Below are 21582 nucleotides of genomic sequence, written 5' to 3' on the forward strand. Positions count from 1 at the left end.
TAACTAGACAGGAGCTAGACATGAAAGATCACGTATTATATGATTCCGTTTACATGAAATTTCTAGAAAAGGCAAAACTATGGAGACAAAGCAGGTTGGAGGTTGGGAGATGGATTGCAGAGGTTATGAGGGAACTTGGCAGAGTAAGAGAATTCGTAAACCAGATGGTGGTGAGGGTTGCATAAATGCATACATTTACTAAAACTCACTGAACTATTGATTTAAAACGGATGACGTCTATGGTGAGTAAATTATACCTCAGACCTAAAAGATTCAAGTTTCCCAGGACCTGACCCATATAGTAGATCTTCAATAAATGTTAATTTCCTGCAGGCTTTTTTTTATAAACTTGATCCTGGGAACAGATTGATCTACAAGATGCTGGAGATCCAGATTATTGTGTAAACTGCCAAAAACAAAGCGTGCAGTAGACTTAGCCATTGGTTTTAAATTAAGGTTTACTATTTTCCCCCTAATAAGACTATGTGTTGCGTGCATTGCTCATTATATTCTTCCACTAATAGCGTGAAGTGATTTTGTGTGGTGGAGAGAATCTATAGAAGAAACTAAGAGACAATGTAGGATGTGTTTTCCATCAAAGGATTTTATAGATATCCAAAGCTGGGCTTCTGAATTCTGCCTGCAAAGCCCGGAGACCTCAGGAATGCCTCTTACCAAGTTGTCACACTGTATCATTCATAGACTGGATGGAATCCTGGTACAGTAGGAAGGATCCTTGAAGTCAAGTATACCCTTCTAGTTAAGAACCAGACTCCCAACTGCGCTGGATGCATGCTGCCATGTTTATCCTCAGAAGCCCAGGTGAAGTAGAAGAGGGATGACAGCATCTCTCAATTTGTACACAACACACCGCATCTTGTCTTCCTAGACCTTTATCTTTGCACCAGTGACCAAAGACTCACTTGCAATCTCTTGGAATCTAAAGTAAATAGTACAGGCTATTTAAAAATTTATTTTTCATCCTTCAGTTCCATTTTTTTCAATCTTACTAGGTCTTCTAGAGACAGACTGCTCTATGCTTTCAGTCCCTCCTTCATTCCTTCCCTCCCTCCAACCCTCTCTCACACACACACACACACACACACTCCTTCCCTCCCTCCAACCTCCCCCCCCACACACACACTGAAGTCCTACGTCAGTAGCACCGTTTATTAGTAATGCTGGTGAAAGATGAAGGGGGACAACATTTTTAAGAACCTTAAAGTCATGAAGAAAAAAAACCCCAAACCTTGCACTTCTCACATTTAAAAAACACATTTTTTTAAAGAAAGTTTTTAAGTATATGTGGTACCTTGTTAGTGTTCTTTATGGTTCTGAAGTCTCTTTGCTAGTTTAGGGAACATAAAAATACATTATCTCTAACTTGGTTTGCTCATAAAATTGTCATGTTCGCTATATTAAATTTAGAAGGATAGTCTATTCAGGCAATACACATTCACTAATTGAATTTACTTTGAAATGTTTTTAATTTTTTATACAAATGGAGCCTCAGGTGGCCGAACTCTAAGGAACTCGTATCTCTTACTCTTACTTTTTGCCAGTTTGGGGGAAGCAGCAGAACATTAAGCTCCGGAGGCATCACCAACATTTTAGTTATGCCAATAAAATTGTTCAGTTTTCCGGACCAGTGAAATCCATAGTGGGAAAAGAGTCACATAGAATATTTGTGTCCGGCAAAGGAAACGAGAAGAAATAGAACAAAAGAAGAACCTTCCCTTGATTCCAAATCATAAAATAACACCTCTGGCCACATTTTTTGGGGATTGTGTTTAATTTTGAACCTGAGTGCCAGCAGCTTTATCTTGATCATCTCTGAGGATTTCTGCAAGCCGGAGGTTTGTCCTGAAGATTACGTCCCTTCAGCTCTGCTTTCCTTTATAGCAGTCTTGCTTCTTGGTTTGTCAGCCACAGGCCCTGTTCCTTTCATGGAGTTTGGAAATAGAGGAACAAGAGGTCTGACCATTTTTCAGAGGGATGTGCCTGCCCGAACCTCGCATGGTATTTTTCAAGTAGACATTTGAAGACGTTCTTTGCCTATAACTTTTGCAGTTGTCCACTAAATTCTCCAAAGTGACCTGCTCCTGCTTCCAAGCTTCCATAGGACTGTTCTTTCTCTGTGAAGGCACTTAATTCATCCTGCCTAAACTGCCACTTTTAACAAGTCTCTGTCTTGCAACTGGATGCAACGTCCTTAAAATGGAAACCATGTTGTTTTTATGTCTTTTCTTGCAAAATCTAGTCAGAGTACCCTGCATACAGTAAAGTATCCAGTAGCTGTTCGCTAAATAAATCAATGTATGAAATCACTGTTCAAATGGGAAATTTTAAGTATTCTGTTTGTTCATATAAGCAAGATGTGGCAGCACCATCCACATCTTTGCCTCTGGATTTCAAGTTCAAGAGATTGAACAGCTCAGTTGGCCAGCAACCGAGTTCTTTGACTTTCTTAATGATGCCTTTCACTGGGCTTTTTTTGAGTACTTGTGACTGCAGTTATCCTGAAATGCTCAAAATGACTTGGTTTTTGTCTGGGCTTCTGCTAAGTTAGGTCTAGCAGAAGCATGTTTTCTGCTTCTGACTCAGTGATTTACAAAAGAAAGTAGATATTCTCCTTGACCTCTGTGCTCTATACCCTCCTGGGTACTTTTCCAGCCTTTATTCTTGTTGTTCTTAGGTTTTTATTTTGAAGAAAAATTCTCAAAAGATTCTACTCCTCTAGTCCATCAAATTTTGCAACATTATAGTCACAGTACTTTTTTCTGCCACCTTACTGTGTTCAGTTGGTATCCCATGGGTCATTTTTACATATTTTGTACGTAATTTTGCATTTCTGCAGGTGATTTGCATAATAATGGGGAAAGCTGGAGCCTTGTCATCTGAAGGTGTGAGTTCTAATCCTGGCTTTATCACTTAGCTTCTTTTGCATTGCTTTCCTCGTCTACAAATATGGACGGTAACACGGTTATCTCTCCGAGTGGTCATAAAGGTTAAGTGATCCATGTGAAAATGACTGGATTTTTAGTACATGATAGATATTTGATAAGAATGGAAACAAAATCTTTTAGAAAATGTCCAATCTTATTCTTACCAGCAAGCAAATTTTTGTCATTGGTTACGACATTATGAAGTTCTTTATACTGTATGGTCTCCCATGGTTTTTATGTTACCAGTAAATTCAAACAACATTTATCAGGTGTCAACGAGATGACCAGTCTCATACTCTACACTGAGCATATAAAGCTAAATAGGAAATAGTTGCTGCCTTGGAAGAGTTTATAAGGAGGAGACACGAACTTAAATAAAGAACCACAAGCCAGCATGTTAAGGGCTTGATAAAGGTACCTATGAAATAGGAGGGCAGCATGATGCACAGCATATATGGTGTCACGGCTTATCTCCCATAGAACTTTATTTATTTATTTTTTTTTTTTTATTTTTTTTAAAGATTTTATTTATTTATTTGACACAGAGAGAGACAGCGAGAGAGGGAACACAAGCAGGGGGAGTGGGAGAGGGAGAAGCAGTCTTCCCCGCGGAGCAGGGAGCCCGATGCGGGGCTCGATCCCAGGACCCTGGGATCATGACCTGAGCTGAAGGCAGACGCTTAACGACTGAGCCACCCAGGCGCCCCCTCCCATAGAACTTTAATATACTTAGCTGAATATCCCTTCTAGAAGCTTTTACGGGAGCTCTGATCAGAATGTTCTGATCCGAGAATTCAAGATTTTTACCTGCACCTTTGACCGTCTTCCTTAAGAAAACGTAGAAACAGTGCTTTGCTTTCGCCTCCTGATTTCATTCCCATCCTGACTTTCAAAGATAGATAGGCAAAGATCACTGGGTAGACCAGCCGATAGCGTTAAGTCAGAGGTTGGCAAACTCTGGTCCACAGACCAAATCTGGTGCCCCGCCTGTTTTTCTGTGGCCCACCAGTTGACATTTTTAAATGGTAGAAAAAAATCAAAAGAGAGCTAATTCGTGACACGTGCGTTGTCGTGGAGCGCAGCCCTGCTCATGCGTTTCCGTGCTGTCTGTGGCTGCTTTCAAGCTACAGCAGCAGGTGAGTAGCTGTGACGGAAACTAGATGGTCCAGAAAGCCCAGAATACTCGCTTATCTGGCCCTCTGCAGAGTGTTTGCCTGGCTGTGCTATAAGGTCTTCAAAATCTTTGCAGCGCTACACATCCTCGGTGTGGGCCTAAGATGGGCATTTCTGATGTAAAAGGCAGTTTGTCCGTGTTCTCTGGTGTCGCTTTCTCTGGAAATGTTCACCCTGGCCTTTCTTTTTAACATGAACAGGCAATATTAGGTGATGTGCGCAGCCTGACAGCATGTCCCTTTTGAAGGTACAGATGTTAAGTGAGAAGCGGGGGGAGCTCTGGAACCCTGGAGGGATTCTTCTTGATCACGGTCTCCCCTATTTAGCGTGTGCTAAGTAATCTGAGGACAGGGGTGTCCGATTTCCTGCTTTCATTAGCCAGCAAGTCCACACCAGTCTTTCCTGTAAGACTGGGTTTGCCGCAGTAGTAGGAAAAGGCATGTTCGCCTTGGTAGTGTTTGTAAATCACAGAATGCTTCTCCCCATAGAATAAGCCTCAAGTATGGAAATTCGTTCATATGCTAGGGAAATTCATTCATTTTGCTGAATGGTTAAAAACCAACAAGCAAAAAGACAAACAGAGTTGTGGAGCTTGAATATCAAGCACGAGCACAGAAGGGTTTACAGCGTCAGCTCTCCAGTGTTAACAGGGAAAGCCTCTTGCTGGTTGTTGGCACTTCATCTCACATTCTTAGGGGCGAGTGGCCTTCACAGGGGACTTTGGATTTGCAGGCAATCACAAATAACTTTCACGAGATATGAGGATCTATATATAGTTTTACAGTCTGAGGGATTATGTATTTGAACAGTCCAACCTTCAAACACATATATGGTTACTTTTGCCTTCCAAAGGCTGCGAGGAGCCAGGTTCTAAATCTCAAACTCTTAGCCTTGCTGTTTCTCCCTCTCTTGTGGGCCTTTTGGGAACAAGGTAATACATTTCTGTGCACCTCCAGAGAAAGAAGTGAATTTCCCTCAATATGTCCTCTGCAGCAGATACCCACCAATCTCCAGGTCCAGAAAGTAACTTACTGGTATGATCACTTGGGATGCCAACCTAGACATCAACTGGAACTTGAATAAAAGTCTATGGCCTTTGACTTTGAACTCATAATTTCACATCTGGAAATTTAGCCTGTAAAATTAAAGCTAAACATGAAAGAAACTATAATTTATATACAGTAAGATTTATTGTTGCATTTTTAATAGTGAAAAGCCAGAAATAGCCAAAGGTAAACTCATATGGGAGGAGTCAGGTAAACTATAATATTATTTAGTTGATAAGATACATACATAGTGAATAAAAATGGTATTTATACAGAGAGTGATATTTTTACTGTGCCGGGCATTAAAAAAGCAGGAGACCCACTTGTGTTTTAGTATGATTACAGCAATTAAATAATCTATGCCTAGAGAACAGGATTACGGAAATACAATACCTTGTTGACAGTTGTACGTGTAGGTAGGTGGACTTGAAGCTTTCTTTGCTTTCCAATTATTCTTCGTGGCCTGTATCAGAAAGAAGGCTATATTAAGCTAAAAGGAAGGCATGCAGGTGAGCACAGCACCAACTCTTAACAGAGACACAGCACTGGTCGTGGAGCCAGCTGTGAACAAGATGCACCGAGTGTCTGTCTGTCCCCATGGAGCCTGCAGTTCAACGGGGGCGGCAGGCCATAGACAATTAACCACTGAGTGGGAGGAGTTACAAAAGGGGAAGGGAGAGCGCCTGGAAGTATAGAGTAAGGATAACTAACCAACGAGGAGTTTAGGGAAGGTCCCCCAGGTGTAGTGACCGACCCAGAGGCGGGGCTGCAAGGCAGGAGTCACCGCATGAAGCAGGCAGTGGAACTTCAGACAGAGAAAGTGGCACGTGCGGAGAAAGGCCCAAAGTCAAGAGCACAGTGTATCCTGGGAACATCCGCCAGTTCTGGGTGGTAGCAGTGGGCTGGAGAAGGTGGGCAAGGTAAGAAGATAGCTGGCCACTTCTAACGACAGTGAGAAATTCAGATTTTATCCCCAGGGCAAGCAGAAACGGACATGAGTAGATTTACATATTTATTTTTACTCTCAGACCACACTGGGGAATAGAGGCAAGAAGGGGCAAGAAGGCATGCTGGGAAAGCAGCGAGGAGGGAGGGGGAGGGAGGCTTGCCTTATTCCAGGTCAGAGGTGGTGGCTCCACGATGCAGCAAGGGGGGCCTAGAGGGTACGACGCATTTCTCTAGACAGAGAAAGACAAGCACCAAATGATTTCACTTATATGGGGAATCTAAAAAACAGACGAACAAACAACAAGCAGAAACAGACCCATAAATACAGAGAACAAACCGATGGTTGTCAGGGAGGAAGGATGGTGGGGGGTGGGCACAGTGGGTGAAGGGGAGAGGGAGATACAGGCTTCCGGTCATGGAGTGGGTCAGTCACAGGGAGGAGAGGAACCGCATGGGGAATACAGCCAATGGTACTCTGATAGTGATGTATAGTGATTGGCAGTAGCTACGCTGGTGGTGAGCAGAGCTTAATGTAGAAAACAGTCACTATGTGGTATGCCCAAAACTAATGTAGCATTCTATGTTAACTATAACTCAAATTTTAAAATCACTTATTATTTTTTAAAAAAATGAATATGATAAAGTTCTATCTTTGAGAAATAATTAAAATTCCAAATAGTTCAAAAAAATTTTTTTTAATGCCACAAGGAGGGCGCCCCTGGGTGGCTCAGTCGGTACAGCGTCTGACTCTCAGTTTCAGCTCAGGTCATGGTCTCAGGGTCACGAGATCAAGCCCCACATCGGGGCTCAGCAAGGAGTCTGCTAAAGTTTCTCTCTCCCTCCACTCCCTGCACTCACTTTTGCACGAGCTCGCTCTAATAAGTAAATCTTTTAAAAATAAATAAATAAATGAAGCAAGAAGTCTTCCTTTTGTATTAAGATTAATATTGGATGGCTGATTTGGGGATCTGTAGTAAGAACCCAACACTATAAAGGGTTTTTATTTTAAAATTTTCTAATTAAGGGCGCCTGGGTGGCTCAGTCATTAAGTGTCTACCTTCGGCTCAGGTTATAATCCCAGGGTCCTGAGATTGAGTCCCGCATCGGGCTCCCACTCAGCGGGAAGGCTGCTTCTCCCTCTCCCACTCCCCCTGCTTGTGTTCCCTCTCTCGCTGTCTCTCTGTCACATAAATAAATAAAAATTAAAATAAAAAAATAAAATCTTCTAATTAGATAACAAGATTTTTAGTTTTTACTTTTAAATCTTTTAATTACCTAACAAAGATTTTAGAAATCTTCAGGACACATAAATCCTGGGTTAGCCCCAGATGAACGTCATAACGTGGAAATGTCATGTACTCTTTTAAAATTGTGCAGAATCCAAAATGTTTCCCAATGAAGGGATGATGGTGATGGGAAAACGGGCAAATACAGGCCTCAAAAAAAAACCCAGAAGGAGGAAAAGAAAAAAATAACATTCGGTTTTGTGACAGATCTCCTTCTGTCACCATGAGTTCCTTGAGAAGCAGGGGCTCCTGTACCTCCCATGGGGCCGGGGGGGTGGGGGTGTACTTGTGGAAGGAGGGAAGGAATGAACGAATAAGCGAACAAATGAATGAATACATACTGACTAAAGGCGTTTGAGGATTCTTCTTGATCTTTCTTGGTTTTGTTATTTTCATTTCCTGGCAGGGGCCACCCCTCACGCCTCTTACACACACCTGCTGTGGCCCCGGCAGAGATGGGAAGTAGAGAGAGAGGCGGTCAGAAAAGGCTCCCTTCTACGTATTGGTCACTTAAGGATGTGTTACTTTGCACATATTTCAAAGTTAGGTAAACTGGAACCTTGCCTCGTTTTCCTGAAAAACTGGCAGCCCAGAAAACTTTTATTCAAATATTTGTCATAAATGCTATTTGGTTAAAATGTAGACTTTGTGGCTAAACATAACTTCATAAATATGCATTTACGATGCTTGTTGTAAGCGTTTCCAAAAGCCAAAATTGGAAAAGGCCACATTCCCAGAAAGGAGAAGGAAACTACATTTTGGGGAACTATTGTGTTTCAGGTAGCACGCTGACCCCCTTTTACGAACGGGGCATGGAGGCTGGATGTTGAGCAACTTACCCACAATCGCGTGGTTAATGGCAAACTCTGAACTTGAACTCAGATCTGTCAGACTTCAAAGCCCATGCTCCTTGTGCTCTTTTTGCTTTCATGTCATAAAAACAAAAGTCAGTATGGGTCTGTAGGAGTGAGGCATAGTAGATAAATCCAGATAAGAAGGTACTACAAGCCAAAGCTCTTTGAAGATTGTTACTGTGAACTCTTAGGAGGGAGGAATGAGAAATAAAGATTCTGAACTCGACTCTTCCTCCTCTGCACCTTAGTCTATTAATTTTTAATTTTACAAATGACCAAAATAAGACCTTGCCTTCCCTGAACGCTTAGCATTGAGATCGACAAAAACATCTCTCCTCCCTCCTGTTGACTTGTTTTCAGAGTCAAGTGTTAACAGAGTCCATGGATTGCATTATTATAGTTAGATCAATCCATTGTTTCTCTCATTTTAAAAGAGCTCTTATCCTGAGTTTTCTTCCTCCTTTTAAATGCTGCCTACCTTCTACAGGATGTTGTTGGGGCAATATTAAGTCTTCTCACAGGGCTGTCTCTTGGCCCTGGTACTCTGAGTCTCTTTCTCTCCCATTTGTCACAGTTGATGAGGATGTTCCCATCTGCCAGGCATATGGAATTGGTGGTGCTCAGCAAATCTTTGTTCCAGTCTGGTCCCAGAGAGTATTTTGGGATTATCTTGTAAATTCTCTCTTTCCTCTCCTGTGCCCTCAATATGCTCTATCTCTACTGTAGCAGCTATGGAAATCTACCTTGGAATCGAGTTAATGATGTCTGCTTTCCCTCTTCAACTCAACTGTGAGCCTCTGGAGGCCAGGACTGGGTCTCATTCATCTTTGTGGGTCCCTTTCCTGACCCCCAACAGGGGGAGCACAGCACATTCCACAGAGGACTAAGCCCATAGCTGTTGATTGGCTTGAGACATTTTGTTGGCTTGAGTCCGTGCTAACCTGTCATTCCTAATAATTCTATGCACAAATGGAGAGGTTCTGAAAATAGATTAGTCAAGAAGGTGAATTTTGTGCTACTGCCGATGTGAGACCCCTAAACATAGCATCATTATAAAGTTTTCCTGGTGTGGATTTTTTTATTTCCCTTGGGCATTATTTGGAAGAGAGTGTGGATTCCCACATTATTCTAACCATGTATTACATAAATAAAAATAAGCCGTAGTTAACACTTAGAGGGCTTTTATGGGTTACTCTAGATTTTTCTCAGGTAATTCCAGCCTAAATCAATAGGTTATGGTCAGCTTCAGAAACAGTAATACAATAACAGTGTTGTCTTCATTTATGGAGTCAGGAGTCAGATAGTGGTCATCTGGCCTAAGCTGGGGCAGCCCACAACCCTCCAGGTTGATAAGATCATGGAGAAGGTTGTGACTCTCATGCTAGTTTTCAGGATACTTACAGAGCCTTTGAATTCAACTCAAAAAGCATTACTGGACACCTACTCTATACCACAGGCTTTGTGATACTTAGATTTCCTGCCGACTGGAGCGCCTGTTTTTTACTGCATTTGGTAAGGAAGGTCCAATGTTCCTTTAAAAACATTGGAACGTAGGGGTAAAGGACAGATTCACCTCTGAAACAGTCCAAGGGAGGAAAAGAGCCTCTTAGGCACTGGTGTTGTTTGGTCCTGGTTCCAAAAACATGGTCAAGGGAAAATGATGGTGGAAAGATCTCTCCCCCTGGGAGAGCCCCGTTTGGTCTATGGTTCATGATTCTACTATTTGTTTGGACCTTTTTCAGGTGAGCCGTAATTTTGAGCTGGTTGGACGGGTTAACTTGGATCAGCTGGAACAGATGAAGGAAAAGATGGAGAGCTCCAGCAGTGAGGACGAGGACAAGGAAGAAGAAATGAACAGCAAGGCTGATGACAGAGGTTAGTCCCAGCCCCGCCCTCGGAGGCCCAGATGGCATCTAGCACGTCCATGGTGAGACAGAAGGGAGGCAGAAGGTTGTTGGAGGAGGAACAGAAGGAATGATCCTTCTTAGTTAAGTAGCAGAACAGACTGACTTAAGAAACATGTCAGAGGCCATGTCTTCGTAAACTATTACCAGCCATAGGAACTCCAAGGAAAACAGACATTTTCTAACTATAGCTATATGTTTGTTAAAAAGTATATGGGGGTGATTTGTTTTTAATAAGGAAAACTGGTGTCTAGGGAAACTTCACAGTAAGGACAGGCAGACAGAGGACACTAAAGCTATGGGGGAATGTGAATGAACTTCCCATTGAGCACTTAAGTAATATTGCTGCTGCTGGGGTAAAATTGAGGCTGTGTGAGGAGGGGTGGGCTGCAAAGGACTTGAGCCCTGAGCTTTTCCAGAAGTCCCTCTGCCTGGCCCTTTTCTAAACCCCCTCGCTGCTCTTTTTGCTCTGTAAAGAGGGAGAAAGAGGCCAACAGTTTTCATTCAGCCGTGTGTTTACAGGGACAGGTTTCATGGGATTTTTGTACTATTTTTCCAATTTCCTCTGAGTCTATAATTACTTTCAAAATAAAGTTTTTCAGAAGTATATTTAGCTGTAGACATACATTTATATGGTCTAGAGTTGGTGTTCTGTATTGTTCAACATAGAACATTGTGGAAATCCCAGGAGGGTGCATATAAGAATATGGGTTTGGGATCTGTTAGGTTAGTTACTGTAGATTCATCAAAAGCACATGGATAACAAACATGAAAAATAGACATTATAGATAGGAGAAGAATGATGTTAGTTACCAGCATTGAGCTTCCTTATGTGCCAGATCCAGTGTTGGTGGGTTTTATAGAACCCTTTTTTCTTTAATCTTCTATAATGTAAAGGGTTCTGCAGTTGGCTTGCCTGGATTTGGCTCCCAGTTATGCTACTAAACTAGCTGTGATTTTGGGTAAAGTATCTTATCCCATGTGCATTCATCATCTATAACAATAATAGTATCACCTACCTCTTAGAGTTGTGGAAAGCTTGAATGAGATCATGTACAAGACACCAGCCCAATTCCCAGAACAGAGTAACCGCCACATAAATGATAACCCTGCAGTGTACATGGTATTATTATCATTTTACAAATGGAGAAATAAAGGCCCAGAAAATTAAGAGCTGATTCAAAGGAAAGAAAAAAACATCATACCTTGGAGGCTGAATTTAGGTCTTCTGGCTCCAAAGGCAAGATCTCTTTGTACTACATCCCCTTTCCCCAACCCTTTGGCAGTGGAATGTTCTTCATCGAAGGGAACCTAACCCTGAATGCCTTCAGGCCTCACTCTGAGGTGCACTTCTGCAGAATATCTTTGCTTTTCCTCCTTGCTCCGTCTACAGGCCTATGAAAGCCTATTTGGTGGCCATTTCCCTCGAAGGTTCTCCCTGTTCTTTTTCCTGACCTGCCCCACTTCCACTCCATTCCCACCATGACATCATAGCAGGAGACCACAGGTTTGCAACATGAGGGGCCAATTGGGCCCCTCGATCCCTAGTGAAGAAAACAGCAGGGACTGCCAACTCTTCAAAGCCCCCATGCCCATGGGCAACCTGAAAAACGAATGGACAAAGAACACATCCTACCATATAGGTTGATTGCCCTCGTAAAGTTACAACTTTTATTAGGAGAGGCCACAGTGATCCATTTCTTGGAAGGAAAATGGCTATGATCTAAGGAAGCATGGTTCCCAATTTTTTTTTTTTTAACATTTCACAAATATGTTCTTAGTGATGAATTCTTTAACGTCTGTGCACTGTTACCAGAGTTCTCTGGAAGAGGATGCTTTTGACAGAGGGTACAGAGGCTCCTTTTGCTTCATGATGCTCTGTGCCCTGCTGTTCCTCTCCAGGAAATAAATTATTCCTCGTTGGATGCTATGACTTTTTTTAATCTCTGAAGCTGAGCACATATGATTTTAGAGGTTATAAGCATGGCAGAGGCAAGAACCCCCTTTAGTCCTCCCCTCCTCTGTGATTCCTCCAAAATGAAAGCATCGCAAGTTAGAAAAATAGATGGCAGTTAGGGATGGGGGGCACCAGGCAAATTCCCTTGCTTGCCTGGCTTGGCTGTCCCCTTCGCTTGGGCACTGGGGCATCAGACCAGTTCCGTTTGACTGGAAAGAATTTCACGGTGTCTGATCGCTTCTCACCGGGAAGTGTAGTATCCACATTCGTGAGCCCTAACCACATGGGGAAAAAAAGAAGTCTTGGGGTGGAGGAGCCTGTATTCCTCTCTCTGAGGGTCGGGGATCTATGTGAGTAACTTCTAGTGATGCTAATGGGCTTTCCAAGCCTACCTCCCCATCCCCCTCGCCATTCTTGAAAGAACAGCCTCCTTTGTCTCATCTCCTTTGAATCAATTTTCCACCATCTAGGTATATTCTTGCCAACAAGAAGAAATGGCAAACAATAGCCTCGGGGTGTTTTTGCCAGACGGTCTGTCTTCTAGGAGTAGAGCGGGAGGTGGCTTTAGTACAGCTCTCAGGGCTGATGGAGAGCTATTTGATGTGTGACAGGTAATGACTGGCCTCGTCCTTTGAGGATGAAACAGCATGAGCCATTGGAAAGAATAGATGACTGGTTTCATGTTTCCTAAGGGTAAAGGAGCAAATGTGCCAGGAGCATGGCCCTCGTTGGCATTGTAGACTTTCATCAGGCACACTCAGTTCGGGGGGCTCACGTCCTTGTAGCTCCCCCACTCTCCGTGCCCTTTCCAACACGGGAGCTGGAGAGGAGACTGACCGCCGCCACGCTGCAGGTCCTGCCTAGGCAGCTCGGAGGGAATTTGAAAGAGAAGAAGCCAGGCATGAAGAAATCAAAATTAACCCAAGCAGAATCCTCCCCACCCCCTCTCATTATGCAGTTGGGAGGAGTCAGGAAGGCATTCTGTTGATTTCTTGCCCAAGATAATCCCTGCTAAGGAATTAATGCGCAGAGCAGATGGTGCTGTCTCATTTCCAATGAAAAGAATCAAGGAAGATAGTCTGTGCAATTATTTTTAATGGCTTGTGTGGTGATCTTCTTAATTTGTGAGAAAATGTTTCATCTTTTGTTAAAACTGGCCCTATTCACATAGCTTTTTGTGCTAAAGATTAAGGCAGCACAGAGACACCTATCCTGTTAACATCATCCTGAGGATTTTATTAGATGGAGTATTTCAACCAGGAGACATCCTCCTGTACCATCTTGTATGTACAGGCATAGAGTGATCAGATATGTAGAGATGATAGACATTTCCTTGTCCACTGCCCTCATTTTGCAGCGTGGCCACAGGCCTGTCTCGGTCCTGCTGTTATTCCCCACGGGAGGATGGGCCCTCTGTGGTATAATGAAAGACATATGGGCTTGGGACTCAGGAGAACACAAAGGCCATGTGATCTCTCCTCTTGGAGTTTGCCAGGAGGAGTGGTCTGTGAACAAATAGCTGGCCAATCCGCATTTATCAGACCCCTAGCATGTGCCCAGCGCCATGGAGAAAACAAAACAACAGTCAATATTTGATGTTTACAACAGGCCTGTCCAGAAACGTCTATACCCCCACATTCATGAATACCACCAATTGAGGAATAGATACCAGGCAGCCAGCCAGGGTCCCTCACCAGCTGAGGACATGCTTTCACGTACTGGCCTTCCTGTCCAGGATTCTCATTCACGCTAGGCTCTTTGCTTGCAGATCTCATTCAGGGCTCGTAGCCACCCTGTGAGGTGTTGATTATGACATCCGTGACAGGTGAGCACAAGTTGTGAGCCCCCGGCCTTACTTGGAACCAGCCAAAACTCTGAGGTCTGCTACACGGAACCTGATCCAGTGCCTTTACGTTCTTTTTAGTGAGCAAAGATAAACCTGTGTTGGATAGAAAATGAATAGGTGCTAACCCGGGAGGCACTGACAGAGCATCCCAGAAGAGATGTGGTAGATAAACCTGCTGAGACACTGTTGGAATGGACAGAAGGGGTTCTTCGGGCCAGAAAGCCCCAGATTATTTGTGATGGAAGCAGGTGGGGCCGTGAGGAGGCATGGGGAGGCTGGGGGCCTGGGAACCAGGAGCAGTTCTTGAGAACTAGCCAAGAAACACCCTTAGGTGAGAAGCCGGTAGGAGAAAGAGTAAGGAATCTGGAAATTGCCTTCACAGATGGTTTTACAAGTGAAGGTAGGAGAGGAGGTTTCCTAATGAATGTGGACTAACCTCTTCTGGCTCCTCCCACAGCACACAGGTAACACTTCTGCTTTCTCCTCACAGATCTGATGAGATTTTCTGACCGTGGCACTGCTATTAACACCGAGAAGCGTTTTCCATGTGAATTTTGTGGACGGGCATTTTCACAGGGCTCTGAGTGGGAAAGGCACGTGCTGAGACACGGCATGTAAGTTGAGCCATCCCAAGCCATCACTTGCCCAGAGAAGTGAGAAGTGGCAGGGAGAGCAGGTTCTTTTTGTTTTTTCGTTGTTGTTGTTGTTGTTGTTTGTGGGGTTTTGGTTGTTTTTTTGGTTTTTTGTTTTTAGGGGGTTTTTTTTGTTCTCCTGACAATCCATAGACCCCTCCCTCTGTGTCGCACTTCTGGGCATGGGAGGAGAGGCAGTTGTCAGGAACTAGGTTTTGTTCTTTTCTGTTGGTTTTTTAAATGGTCACCCATACACAAGTCAAATGAGGAAAAAATCATCTTTACGAATGACAAATCCCACCCAAGCCCTCACGTGGAAGTTTAGTGCTATTCTCCAGCCAGTGTCCCTTCAGCTTTCATTAGCGTGACATTCTCTGATAGAGCGTGGACCGGGGTCAAAAGATCTGGCTTCTGTTCCTGCCTCTGTGATGACTCATTCCCTGAGTGGCCTTGAACATGCCCTCGCACCTCTTGGTGCCTTCAGTGCTCTGCCTCGGGGACAGAGCCAGCTTCTGCCTGCCTCCCAGGTAGGTGGGAGCATACCCATAACACTTAAAAAAAATCCTTGAACATAAAATCGTCCCCTAGACAAGGCATTCTTAGCCCATGAGACACAGAGAGAACCTAGGAGTTGGTCCTCGGGTAGAAAATGCCCCAGAAACCCCAAGCATCTAAACTTCAGAGAAGATTAACTAAGCTTCCTGAGACCTGGGTTCCATCTTCAGGTTTTTGCTCTTTGTTTCTCTGATTTGTTTCTGGACCTGTCCATTAAATCTTTACCTGAGTTCCTCTTTTTAGTCTTATTAAATATGGCCAATCTCCAAGCTTGTGGGTTCCATGGATGAGCTTGAGTGAAAGACAGTTCTTGCTACTACCACTTGTGACTTAGACTGACCCAGTAGATGAGGGAACATAAAATAATTATTAATGTGTCCACATTACACATGGTATAATTAAAACATAGTATAATAATGGATACTTTTGTAGATTCACATCTTCAATAAGATGCCAGAAAGAAATGACCTAAGCATAACATGTAACAAGGATAAATCACTGGCAATTTAGTCCTACATTCATGGCATTTATGCAAAGGAAACCCCAAGGTCTTTTTAGGATCAGGGAAATAAGGACACCTTTTGGCTTAATTAGAAAAAAATGCATACTCACCCATCTCTCCCATCAATGTTTTTCCAGGGCATTGAATGACACCAAGCAGGTGAGCAGAGAAGAAATCCACCTGAAAGAGAGTGTGGAGGACAGTATTAAGATGCCCTCTATAGAGGAAAAGGAAGATGACGAGGCAATCGGGATAGACTTTTCCCTAAAGAATGAAACAGTAGCCATCTGTGTAGTAGCTGCTGACAAATCTCTCCTGGAGAATGCAGAGGCCAAAAATGAATAAGCGTTTGGTGAAATTCTTAATCAAACCGTACTTGAACCGTGATGAGAAAGTGGGAGGGCCAGCTTGGGCTGAGAAGGGGGAGGGGGGGAACAGAAAAGAAGACAGAACAAAGCTGCTTTTTAGGACTGAACAATCTATTTTCAAAGCACTGGTACCTGTGTGAGTGAGTATGTAAATTAAAGTTATTTAAATGGTTGGAATATGTGGCTCCTTTTCCATCACTACACCTTTCCTTCCGGATCTTCATCATGGAAGCGTCATTTGTTGTGGAATATGGAAGCACCTCCCGTGCGCACGGTGCACTCCGTGGCGGTCTTTGGACAGGATGTGGAAACAAGCTCCATGACAGTAGAAGACTTCTCTTAGGGGAACAACTTTTTGACGCACATCTTTTGGTGCGTTTTTCTAGTTTTAATACCTTAAGCTTTTTCAAGACCTAACTGCAGCCGCTTTGGGAAAAAACAAACAAACAAAAACCACAAAAAAAAACAAAAACAAAAACAGAAAACAAAAAACAAAAAACTGCTTTGCATAAAACAGTCACCTGTTTCCTAGTACCTCAAACTTAACCAAGGGAATTCTCTGCATTTGTCAGTACTACCTGTCGTCGTCGTGGTTAAATGTAGAGAGAACTGCTGGGCAAGACGGTGAATGGATTAAAAAAAAAAAAAAAAAAGAGTTTTAAAGAAAGGAACACAAATTGTGCTTAAAATCCCCACGTGGGTTTTATTTCTTAAAATACTGTGATTTTTTTAATTATTTTAGTAAAAAACAAAACAAAAAAAAAGAAACAGACTTTAATTATTAGATAACTGTTTGTGAATTGTCATCCTTTATTCCAGGTAAGCTGTTTATTAGCGTTCAACTATAATTTAGAATTTGGTAGATTCATGTGAGCTAATTTTACGGTGACTGTGGATTTTTGTTGGCCATATGTTTATTTTCTATCAATTTGAGTGTTACAAACACAGCACAATTCAGTTTTCACATAAATTGTTTTTTGTGTGCGTGTTGTTATTATTGTTTTAATTTGGGGGGCAAGGGAGATTGAGTTTTTTTTGTGAATAGGAATGTTTTTATTTTAAACATGGAAATAACAAAGAAGTTAACTTTTTTTTCTTAATTTAACTAAAGAACCAAACTTTTTGGCACAGCTATGCAGCTTGTGGGCCAGACGAGGAAGTCCTCTTCACCCTTTTGTTGCTTGTCAAATTAACACGTTATCCGTCTCACACAAATAATTTGTAGGATGGGCTGGCTTTTGTGTGTGATTTTAAAATGTGTGTTCTGTTTTTGTTTGCATTGTGTTTGGGGGAGGGTTTTTCATTTATTTTGCGGAACAAGGGGATGTGCTAGAATCCCATCCCTTTGGTGAGAGTGGACAAGAAATACTTATATCCTACAAGGAGCCTGGAGAACTTTTTTTTTTTTTTTTTTTAAACTCTAGCTACCAGCTGCTCTGTTTCCCCATATTAGCTTTTTCAGGAGGGAGCAGCTTAGACTAAATCTAAGTCTACATTTATAATATGTTCTGATTGTGAACAAAGGGTTTCATTCCAAAAAAGTAGAACTTTCCTTGAAGCCTAGATTATAGAGAAGCCTGTGTGCGTGTGCACTTGGATGTGTGTGTGCTCGTGTGCGTGTGTGTGAGTCCTTTGGTTTTCATGTTTTGTTTTGTTTTGTTTCTTACTTGGAAGGGTTGTGGGAGGGGGAGGGAAGAAAGGGACAGGGAATTGCTGAGATGACAGTGTCCCACACAGCTTCAAATAAAATCCATGGAAAGATAGTGCATTTGTGGAATAAGTGCTTACTTGAAAAGCATGTTCTTCTTTTATTTTCTTGCTGTTAAGAAATTTTATTTGTAGGGAGTTTAATTTAATTTTTTTTTTTTTTAGGGATGGGGGCCATCATGTGGAAACCAGAAAATGGGGAAAGTGTGATCTAGACAAAGATAACATTTTGTGTCCATATTTGTTTTTAATTGGCCTCATTTCAAATGTATTAAACAGTTGCATACCTGGATTGGGTGTTTGTAATGGTTACCAAAAAAAAAAAAAAAACAAACAAAAAAAACAAAAGAAAAAAAGAAAAAAAAAAAGAAAGAAAAAGGAAAAAAAAGAAAATAATTGTGACATGCTTTTATCACTACTTTATTTTTCAAATAACATGTAAATATTGTAATCCATTGGATTTTGTTTTGCTAACCTGTTAATAAAAATATGGGACCATTATCCTTTTAACAGGGCTAGAATGTCATTTTTTTCTGTTTTCAAACATATACCTGATATTTTGTGGCCACACATTTTGGATGCATTATTATAATTCTGTTGACTGTAATGACATAGAATTTACAACATTTTTTTTTTGTTTAATTTATACAGAGGACATTTTTTTTCAGAGCTTGAGAGAAGAAAATAAATAGCAAAATGAGAACCTGTTGACTCCAATAATCAGTGTTTCCCGACACTTGATAGGAGAGAGGGAGATTCTGAGTTCTTGAAGCCAAGGGTTTTAAAAACAACAAAAACACACAAGTAGGTTATTCAAGTTGTTTGCAACATACATTTTTGTAATGAAATGTGAGAAATTAATAAAGAATTTTTTTCACATGTGTCTATGTGCATCTGTTGTAGATCATTTACAGATATGACCACAGATATGAAATGTAGGAATAACAGCACAGCGTTGCCTTTCAGTGCATGTACATGAGAGCTAATTCAGGCCACTGAATCTACACAGGTATGGAAAACAAAGGTCATATTAAAGTGAGGTGTGAGCTGGGGTTTTAAAAGTTAGCATTTCTGCATCAGATATTTATCACCAATTGGAATTTTATGGAGGGAAGGTTTTCTATCAAAAATGTGAATCAAAATGTTGTATGAAGCTTCAGAAAGAGGAAGTACTAGTGATTAAATGTCATCTGGGGACCCTGAATCCACGGGGAATTATTTTAAGCTAACTGCAAGACACAACCACTGCCACAAACTTACTTTGCATCCTGCACCAGTAATTATTATCGTTAACATATTCTTTGAGCTATGCTATTATAAGCCAAAGGAAAAATTAATAGTCATGAAAACTAGAGGAAGAGTAAATTAAAATCATCACTGACTGTTAAACTCAGAGCTGATTTATACTGTCTTGTCTTCACCAGGGTTAGGAGAAGAAAGGTTCATGGATCTCTTGTCCAGAGCTTGTTCTAAAAATTTGGTTCTCACCCTTCCTTGTCCTCTTTATCTCTTCCACAGAGGAAAGTTTTTAAGACACTTAACAGGAGTATAAAACAAAATGGGAAATTAGGTAAGTCAGAACCCAAAGGGAAAATGAGGACTAAGTAGCAACATGATTATAGTAGAGAATTGGCAAAAATGTACCCCAAGAGGCCGTGCATAAGCCATATATTTGCCTCAGAGCTTTCTGGTAGGCAAGGCAATGAAAGATCAATCAAGAATCACATTCTTAGTAACTTTTTATTACCCAATGCTCAAGAGATACTCAACCTTTTCTAAATCAGCAAATTGGGAGTTTCTTCTGTGTGTTTTTCTAAAGGAGAGAAAGCTATGTAGAACTTGTCCATTGCAAAACAGCTCTTCTGGCCGCCATCAAATATTTAATGAACAGTGTTTTTACTGAGTTGATGTCTACTCCATATTCCCACTTTGTTTTGTGGAAATGAAGTGGAATTTACTGATACATTAGTCATGGTAGGGGCTGCAATAAGGCAACTCCTTGGAACCATAGAGGTACGCCTCCATCTGGTGACTCAGGAATCCATGCTCCCCCATCTGATACTGCCATCTCAACACATGAATCCTGGGATCATTGTTGAGAGCTTTGGGTAGTCTACTTACTTATATGCCTCACCCAGGAAGTAGCACACATCACTTCTAGTCTTGTTTCAAAGGCTAGATCTGCTCACAAAGCCCCACCTAATCAGGAGAAAGCTAAGAAGTGTGTGGTCTTGTCTACCCGTGTGCCCAGGAAGGACACATGAACTGACAAACTACCACAATCAGGAACTTAATAGAAGTTTCCTTTGGAAACAGGGACAGAAACCCTCTATTCTTCATAAAGCACAAGATGCTGGTCTCATCACCCATGCCCTTAACCAACATTTTTGAGCAAATATTTGGTGCTAGCCACTGCGTAACAACAAACGACCAACATGGCACCTTTCTCCTGACAGCTCATGAATAATGAGGCCAGAGTTGCAACGTGGGAAAAATGAGCAGCACAGGAGGTTCTAGGGCTTGCTGGACCATTAGCTACCTCTGTGGGTACTGGTAACCCTGGGGAAAGATGGCCTTGATTATGAATGCCTTTTCTCTGTCCGTCTAAAAGGTCACATTTGATTTAGGGAAAGCATACGAGAAATTGGTTCCCCATACACATTTGGAGGGTCTTTAGCCCTAAGTTTAACAAACATTACTATAGGACATGCTCTTCCCTTGCAACTCTCCCTATTTCAGGGCCAGGGGTGTGATAGGGGACAGCACTCGGTCACAGAGACTGTAAGACGCTTCAAGGTACTGTGCTCATTATTCCCTGAAAATGTCAGTTCTTTTCCAAACACCCTGCTCTGCACATGCCATTCCCTCTGCCTTCAGTGAACTCCTTTTATTACCCGAAATTACCTGCCCTTTAAGACCCAACCTCAATATAACTTCTGATGCGATGCCTTCCCTGACTCTACAGTCACCCTACTTATCACCTGTCCCCTGCCTTAATAAACATTTATTGAAGACTCTTCTCCCTACCCCCCACCCCAGCTCAGACTAAGTAGCTGAGACACATTGCTGTCAGATGCAGCTAGCCTTTTTAAATTCAAATATATTCCTGTTGATACCAAGTGTTAGTTCTCATCTGATTTGGCATCAATGTTACATTTTCTTTCAGAGCCTGGGATTGCTTTTCTAAATATCTAAGTAAAAATAGGCAGTTCAGATGAAAAACGTCTTTGTCTGAAACTCTAGGCTCTCTCTCTGAAAAAACATCAGAACACTGAACACCAGCACTCCCCCTCAACAGGTCACTTTGGCCATCCCCCTGCCATCTTGCCCCGATGTGAAGAGGAAACAGATGGGGAGGTCTGCTAGGTCTGAAGAGTAGGCATCGGTGGTGCCTGACCAGGGTATGGGGTAGGGGAGGCAGAAGCCAGAACTGGAGGTGTGTGGCAGTAACAAGGGGGTAGACTGTGTGAAGATGCAGAGTAGTGAAGGCAAACCTCAAGGATGGGGAGGGTAGCTCCAGAGGCAGGGTTGAGGGAAGACATTTCCTTGGAATAGGAGAGAGTCAGACATGTTTATCATCCTGAGGGAAGGAGCCATGGTAGCGGTAGGGTAACTGGCAAGCGGACTCATCCTGGGATCCAGGCCACAGAAGGGCAATGGACTTTGCAGATGGAGAGGGACTCTTTCCTCCTGGGGGGCGGCGAAGTAAGAGGAAAGGAACGTGCTCTCTGTGGGCATCCACAGGTGGAAGATGCAGGTGGGGACTGGGTTCATGCTGATGAACCTTGTCTTTGAGGTGGGATCCAAAGTGACAGGTGGGGCATGACCTGGCAGATAGGTGGAGATCTGGAGCTGCTAC

General features: G+C 42.4%; 1 protein-coding gene across 14 annotated transcripts in view; it reads left to right on the forward strand.

Moving 5' to 3' along the window:
• Positions 1-18426, forward strand: part of ZNF462 (zinc finger protein 462) — a 135688-nt gene extending 117262 nt beyond the window's left edge. For 13 of the 14 annotated variants that reach the window (XM_045882848.3, XM_064579304.1, XM_064579305.1 and 10 more), the window contains 3 exons: positions 9995-10127; positions 14450-14573; positions 15786-18426. In XM_045882848.3, the coding sequence (XP_045738804.2) occupies positions 9995-10127; positions 14450-14573; positions 15786-15993 (465 nt within the window). In that variant the 3' untranslated portion in view covers positions 15994-18426. Of the gene's footprint in view, positions 1-9994; positions 10128-14449; positions 14574-15785 lie in introns of those variants that run through there. The other variant, XR_010407655.1, reaches the window with a different exon arrangement.
• Positions 18427-21582: the final 3156 nt, after the last annotated feature.

This window comes from Mirounga angustirostris, unplaced genomic scaffold (assembly GCF_029215605.1).
Source record: "Mirounga angustirostris isolate CCGP_5_RB_7025 unplaced genomic scaffold, mMirAng1.0.hap1 SCAF_15, whole genome shotgun sequence".
Taxonomy (NCBI): domain Eukaryota; kingdom Metazoa; phylum Chordata; class Mammalia; order Carnivora; family Phocidae; genus Mirounga; species Mirounga angustirostris.